Source organism: Lactuca saligna, chromosome 3 (assembly GCF_052625555.1).
Source record: "Lactuca saligna cultivar CGN05327 chromosome 3, ASM5262555v1, whole genome shotgun sequence".
NCBI lineage: Eukaryota > Viridiplantae > Streptophyta > Magnoliopsida > Asterales > Asteraceae > Lactuca > Lactuca saligna.
Window position 1 is genome coordinate 220,426,533 of NC_136419.1, and position 7,659 is coordinate 220,434,191.

Genomic DNA, 7,659 nt, shown 5'->3' on the forward strand with positions numbered 1-7,659 from the left:
TAAAAAGAATGACCCGTGCAACGCACTGGCCTTTTCCTAGTTAGAATTAATTTATAATCCCTTGGGTGAGGAGGATTCAAATGAATGCTTTCCTAATGGTCGTTTTAAATGTAAAGCATGAAATGTGGGATGGATTTTAACGGTGTTAAGGAGTTGCACTTTGTAAGCAGCGGGGCCAATTGTGTTAGCTGTTTAATTATTTTATATATACAAAAGCTACTAAGGAAAACTTGAATTTAAGCATTAAAAACCGATTGAGGGTGCACTTTAGAAGTAACCCAAATGAATCGAGTCCCTAATTATCTTTTACATAAACCACACTTTTACACCCAATCTCAACCATCGGAAATACCCATTTCGATCACAATCGTTGTGCTTCTGGACTAAATGGAATAGTCCTTTTAGGCTAATCCCACCCTTCTCTCTCTCGAGCATTCATATGGTGTTACCATTGCTCCATACATAATACTATGATACACCTACACGTAAAAGAAATGTAGTTGATTTCTATTATAAGTTTATAATCAAATTACATATAATCATGGGTTCTAATCATCATCATCACCATCACCACAATCATAAATGATTAAATTTCCTTTACGTTTTCCGGTTTGTCCATTGTAACTATCACAAAGAACTTATGGTATTGTATTTAATTTGTGTGTATTAAAAGGTATTTTAGACATTTAACAAACTAACCTTCTCTTGGCAACGCCTCAAGAGAAAATGGCGTTAACAAAAGCTTGTGCATCAAATGGCTGGAGATCTTCCACCCCTTCCCCAACACCCACAAACTTCACAGGAATCCCAAGCTCATCAACTACACTAACCTACAAGTGGAATTCAAATTTAAGGATATAAAAGTAATTTGCTATTTTTTTGTATTTTTTTTTTAAATAAAACGAGAAGAAAGCATTTGCATACCACACAGCCTCCTCTTGCAGAGCCATCAAGTTTTGTCAAAATGAAACCGGTTATTCCCACAACCTGTCACAGATGCCAAACATAGGATATATATATAAAAAAGGGTTAAATAAATTTTGAAGATTTTATATAAGTTTAGACAGGGACCATATCCGCAACAAAATGCAAACTTGAGGACGACAATAGGACGATTTCAAAAGTTGGACTGAACTTGTGATTTTGGGTAGAGACTAGGGACCATTCTTGTAATTTACTTTATTTTTTATTTCGAACTAATCTGATGAAACACAATTGGAGACGCGTAATGGAGGTACACTTTTAATGGTTCTTTTTCTTAGGTGAGATATCAAGCGGATTAATAAAACCAAATATGTGAGTAGAAAGTATTATATATTTATAGGTTGAAATCTTGGTATTATGTATTTGAATCTAAAATTTGAGATATCTGATTTTTATATGTGATTAAATTTTGAAAACCATGGTAATTGACAATTCATATTTCATACCCCTTACCTCATTGAATTCCCTAGCTTGTGGAAGCATATTCAAACCCGTTGTTCCATCCAAAACGAGTAGAATTTCCTGTAAATTGCAAAGTAGAAAGTACATTACATTTTAACATTTTTGTCTTGTAGTGGAGAAGTAAAGATGTAAAAAAGGGAAAGAACACACAAAATAAAGGTATCATATTCTTGAAAGTGTAATAAGCACTTTGGAAATGCACATCCAAACAATCCTAATATCATATTACCATTCCTTCCGTCCCATGAAATTTTACCAAATTAAATAAAAAATGTTATATTTAAATTGGTAATGTAAGAAACAATAAATTAAAAATAAGTATATTCAACCCTTATATTTAAATATTAAAAAAATACATGTACGAACGAAAAAAAAAAAGTTCAATGATCTCGGTTGTAAATGAAAAAGTCCATTGCTATTCCATGACATTTTAACCCTCATATATTTCTTGATAAATAATTTCTATAATTAAATGTTAATGTAATAATACATCTAATGGAGAAATAAAATGGCTAACCATACATTAGGGGCGCCTTGAACAACCTTTGCAACGGCTTTTTTGCATGCTATCAATTCCTCCATCAAGCTATAATTAGTGTGAAGTCCTATTCACATATTAAAAAATAAAAAATAAAAATAAATTAAAGTGGTAAGTTGAAGCGTTTGGTTGCCAAATGGATTTAATGGATTTTCACTACACGTATGTATCGCAAAAAGGAATTCAATTCTATTCTTCCTTTTTCTATTAAATTACCAAAATACCCTCATATGATATATCGACCAAAAAATAAAAATAATGTCTTACGTCCGGAGGTGTCGCATAAAACAATATCGTAACCTCCTTCTTTCCCTTTCTTAACGGCTTGTGACAGAACTACACAAAAAGAACTTCAAGATCACGTGTTAGTAGCCGCTAAAATACCAAAAATACCCTTGAGATTTATTTACTTGTCTACCTGATGATGCTTTGGCTTTCTCTTTTTCAGCTGAAACAATCTCACAGCCCGTCCTTTCTGCCCAAATTTCCAATTGGTCACTCGCAGCTGCCCGAAATGTATCACCAGCCGCCATTAATATCTACACAAATTTCAACAAAAGAACGAGGGAGACCATAAAATATACTAATATAATAAACAAATTAACAAAAGTAAATTCATATTTCTTGCATTTAGCCCTAAAATAAAAGATAAGGATGACGATTTTCTATCTTATCCATTTTTTGCATAGTTGGTTAAAAAAAAATTCAAGATGGCGTTTTCCGATCTTACCCTTGAATGGAAAAATAATACTAGTAATTGTTAGCGTATAAATAACGTAAAAACGTGGAAATATTAGCATCATATCAACTTACCTTAGCACCTCCACTTTTTAACCGATAAGCTAGTTTCCCTGCATTAAACAATATATTATTGTAATGAAATGGATTTTTTTAATTTTCTAATTAATTCTAATCCCATTTTTTGACATACTTATGGTAAAATAATTTTCACCAAACGAAAAAGAAGAGTGCATTTATCCAATTTATTATCAAACATACCAAGAGATGTAGTTTTTCCACCTCCATTAACACCAACAATCATGATCACTGCGGGTTTCCTAATAACACAAATATTATTTGTAGTAATCATTAAAAATTCCAAACATATGAACATAAAGAAACACATAAGATCCTACGATGATCATGATTCACGAATACAACAAACAAACCTGAATCCAAGTTTAAGCTCTGTTTTAGCACCTTTCTTTGTCAAAATATCCAATACACTGTTCTTCAAAGCATCCTACAGAAAAGACATGGGTGAAAACTTACTCTAAATCCTAAATTCTACCTAAATATTTTCAAAATTAAACTTTCATGTTCATGACACTTGCCTTTATTTCAGTTCCTGATTTGAGTTTTCCAGCAAATATATCATCTCGCAAGCTCTCGACAATCTTTACTGTGATCTTTGGGCCAAAATCCGACACCAATAATGCCTAAAATCATAGAATATAGACATAATTTCAATCCAATTTGCATCTACTTTCGAAACCATTCCCTCTCAAATGCAATCCTATTTGCAGAAACAGAAATTTCTCAAAGTTATGGAATTTACCTCTTCTAATTCATCTAGAACGCGGTCGGTGTCGGAGAGATTCCAATAAAGGAGTAGTTCATCAATTACCGCTAAATTATCTCTTGTTTTCGAAAACCCGCCAGAGAATATCTTCTCTACGTCCTTTTTCGCCTTCTCTTTGATTAAACGTCCCAATTTCGTGAAGAACCCGGTTTGAGAATCCGCGGCGGAGCATTTGAACTTAGAGAACTGAGCTCCACCGCTACCACAACTGGTTGGATATTGGACACGGAGGAACAGCGGCGGAGAGTGGTGGTTGAACACGGTGGTTGACCCATGGGTAGAAATGGAATCTCGTGACGCTGTTGAGAGATGGCGAAAAAGTGAAGACGCCATATGTTGTGCACAGTGGAAATGGATTCTTGAAAAGAGGATAGATAGGAGATGACGAAGCTTCCAAACGACGCCGTTTGTCACATTATCTTAGTAGAAACTAGAAAGGCAAACACATCAGAACTTTTGAGTTTTGAGTATTCTCAACTATTATTTGCATCCAAAAATAAAGATTAACTAGCATTCAGTCTTTCGTACGTTGAGGCGGATTATTTTTTTTCAAAGGAAACTATAAAATTATAAATGTAAAGTTTTGATTAAAATAATTATATATGAAAGAGACCGATAAAAATAATGTTTAAAAATATATATTGTTTATATTGTAATTGTTTAAGACTTTTAAAATTTAACCTCATAACTTGATTACTTGCAAAAATTTTGGACTTTCATCATTATCTTTTTTTTACATCACGTCTTTCTGTCGAATACCTCCTAATGGACTTCATACCCTACCGCTACAAATGAAATGATGTAGGAAAAATATAATGATGAATTTCCGAAATTTTTTAGGAATGCAATTTAAGAACATTTGATGATTGCAACGAAAATTTAATACAAAATGACATAGTATGATGAGGTTATGTAGTTAAGTTTATATAAGATTGTTAGGTATATTCACCTTACCCTTAATATAATGGTAATATTAATAAAAACAAAAATTATTAACAAAAATAATGTAATGGACCAAAAATATAACTTTAAAATATAGTAATAAATTAAATTATAACTTATAAAATATTAATAATTTAACTTTAAAATTATAAAAGATGAAAACTTTTAAATCAAAATCATTTGAAATGAAAATTTATAAATATTAAAATCTACTATAAATATAATTAAATTCACTATTTGTAAAGATCCTTATTTTGAATGTTGTATCTAAATATTTTGAAAATTATAATGTGATTTGGATTTAATAATTCTGAATCTTAAAGAAAAAAAAAACCGAAATGAATAGCATTGTCCACTCAGTGACCTTACAAATTAAAGTTATATATAATATTTTTGGTTGTTCTTCAAAATTTGAGTTCTTATATGATCATCTCATACCAATATAAAATAAAACTCTGCAATACCATATTATAAAGAGTAAGGTTTGTAATTTTCTTATGTTTAGATCCAAATAAATCCTTTTGGATTTTCTTGGCTAAATTACTTTTAAAAACCATTTTCTACTAGAAGAATTTGTCATTCGCCAATCCAAGCATTTGAAGGTTGAGGTCAGGATGGTCTATACATAACACCCGTTTTCTATAATAGATCTGTAACATCTCGTTTAAATGGAGTAACTAAATAATACATCAGGAATCCTAGGAAGTAATTATTATGATTATTTTATACTAGTATAGCCCAAGATTGAATAATAATTAGTGGGTTGTTGGTTTCGAGGAGCCAAATGACAAGATTTGAATCTCCGAGGATTAAAGTGTAATTTCAGGATTTATTATGCAAGGGATTTTTGAAGGCAAGGGTTGTTTGGTAAATGTGGGGTTTAGATTGAAAAGATTTATGGGAGAATGGGTTAAAAGGTAAATTATGGATCTAACATGAAAGGATTTTCAAAAAGGCAGGGTCTAATTGGTAAATTTCAGATTTGTTTTGAAAAGAATATGGCAAGGAGGGACCATTTGTGTTGTTATGGGAAAAGTTGGTGGGAACCGGCTATATAGCCTCACTTCCGTTCAAACCCTAACCCTAACTCCCACTTTATGTTGTAGCTGCCACCCCTCCTTCCTCCATCATTCGACCTTCACCACCTTTCACCCCTTCGTTTATTCAGATCAACAAAGACCAACGATGGCCTCCTCTGTGATCAAAGAAACGGAACACCATCGGAGGCTAGCAGGCAATCCTCTAACGCTGTCGAGTTCTTACCCACAGCCTTCGTTGCACCGATGTCGTTGAAGACGGAGTTGCCGATAAGGACAAGAGTCGTCGCCTCTTCGTTGTTGCTGCTGTTGTGCGTGGTGGGTTCAAACCACCTTCTTCCATCTCCATTTCCTTCCCGATTGCTGCATCACCACTAATGTCTGGAGGCTGACCCCCTCTGTCCATTGCATGCCACCGTAGGTTGCTGGTTGGGTTCGTGGAATCGCAAAGAGGATGCGTGAGGGTTGTTGTAGTAGGGTTGAACGAAGCAGATGCGTCTTTTCTAATGAGCGCAATCCACGGTCACCGTTAGCTGCCGCTGATGTTCGCCTCTTGGGTCTTCGTTGCCGCCTCACGCCACCAGGTGGGCCCAAATTAGAAAATTTGGCCATATGTTGGGCTTTATCCCATTGGCTAACTAATGGGCTTTTGGAGTGTGAGTTGGACCTTGAGATTGGAACCCAATTATTAATTGGGTGTTGTTTGATGATTGACAGCTCGGGAATCTATCAACCAGCAGCTGGAGTTTTATCCGTCGGACTTCAGCGGTGCCAAGTGAGTTATCCTCACTATACTCAATGGTCTAAGGCACCAAGATCGGCCCTTTGGATTGTTACCTGGTTATGTTATGTTCGTATGATCTGTTAGATCGGTATCCTAGAGGGTAGGATAATATTACGTGGTATGTGGTGATCTGTTAGATTGGTATCCTAATAGATAGGATGGTATTATGTGCTATGAGGTATGATATGGTAGATCAATTTATGTTTATAGACGGTTATGTGATTATCTGTTATATATATATATATATATATATATATATATATATATATATATATATATATATATATATACACACACACACACACACATTTGTTTGGCGGTTGAGGCTTATCTGCTTTGTGCGGAGGCCAATAGACCTGGGCATTCCAACCTGTTGGTTGTAGGTCATGAGTATTCCATACCGAGGATCATTGGACTCATAGTATGTGGGCATTCCAACTCGTTGGTTGTGGACTTGGGGTATTCCATCCCGAGGATGATTGGACCTATAGTATGTTGGTATTCCAACCTGTTGGTTGAGGGCCTGGGGTATTCCAACCCGATGGTTGACTGGATCCATAGTATGTTATTTGTGATTCTATGTGTATAGCTGTGAGTATGGGTATTTTGGGGGAACTCACTAAGCTTTCGGGCTTACAGTTTCAGTTTATTGTTTCAGGTATATTGAGGGATCGCGGCAAGGCTAAGGCGTGATCGTACAACTCCTCATCTTTTGTTATGATTGTTGGGAAAACTATGATATGAACTAGTTTGGAAACAAAGTTGTAATGATTATTGATTTAAAGTGTTTTTGAAAAGTTTAAATTTGGCTTGACTTTTAAAGGTGTTACAAGTTGGTATCGGAGCCTTGGTTTGAGTGAATTGGAGGAACATTCGTGTGAATCTAGTCTCAAATCAAGGAAAGGTTTTCAAAATGATTTCTAAAATGGTTTTGAAAATAAGTAAAGGAAGATGCAGGGTGTACGATCAGCCGGAGCCAGTAAGTAGACCCTAAAATACCATACAGTTATTTAATATTGTGATATGTTAGAACAACATGGTAGTACTAAGCTAGGGATCTTCAGGAATTGCATGATAAAATTGTCTGATTATATGGTGCCTGATAGCCTAGGGATTTCCTTATATGAAATTGACATCAATATTGTAGTTGCTTAGTGTATGCATCACGGTTATACATAATTAAGATCTGATAGCTTGAGAATGTTTGATTTAGCCTTATGTTATGTTCTTGTTTGATTGGGAGCTTAGGGTGGGATTGGATATTTGAAAGTCTATGGGGTCTAGCGTTATGTATGGCTAGCATACACTAGTGTTGCAGGGTTAGTGGAAA

The 7,659-nt window shown here is 34.5% G+C and overlaps 1 protein-coding gene across 1 annotated transcript; it reads right to left on the bottom strand.

The window, feature by feature from the left end:
• Window positions 1-220: 220 nt before the first annotated feature.
• CPFTSY (signal recognition particle receptor protein, chloroplast (FTSY)) lies at window positions 221-4,011 on the bottom strand. The gene is made up of 12 exons (XM_078986590.1): window positions 3,543-4,011; window positions 3,319-3,423; window positions 3,154-3,227; window positions 2,984-3,042; window positions 2,798-2,835; window positions 2,403-2,523; window positions 2,252-2,320; window positions 1,969-2,051; window positions 1,438-1,506; window positions 925-987; window positions 700-830; window positions 221-479 (listed from the first exon to the last, which is right to left on the bottom strand). The coding sequence occupies exons 1-11, from the start codon at window positions 3,897-3,899 to the stop codon at window positions 717-719; spliced, it is 1,152 nt and encodes a 383-aa protein (XP_078842716.1). The 5' UTR covers window positions 3,900-4,011; the 3' UTR covers window positions 221-479; window positions 700-716.
• Window positions 4,012-7,659: the final 3,648 nt, after the last annotated feature.

Coding starts and splice junctions, on each gene's coding strand:
- CPFTSY (XM_078986590.1), bottom strand. CDS start 3,899: ATGGCGTCTTCACTTTTTCGCCATCTCTCAACAGCGTCACGAGATTCC. Junction 3,043..3,153: donor GAGCTTAAACTTGGATTCAG/GTTTGTTTGTTG, acceptor TTGTGTTATTAG/GAAACCCGCAGTGATCATGA. Junction 1,507..1,968: donor TTGTTCAAGGCGCCCCTAAT/GTATGGTTAGCC, acceptor TGCAATTTACAG/GAAATTCTACTCGTTTTGGA.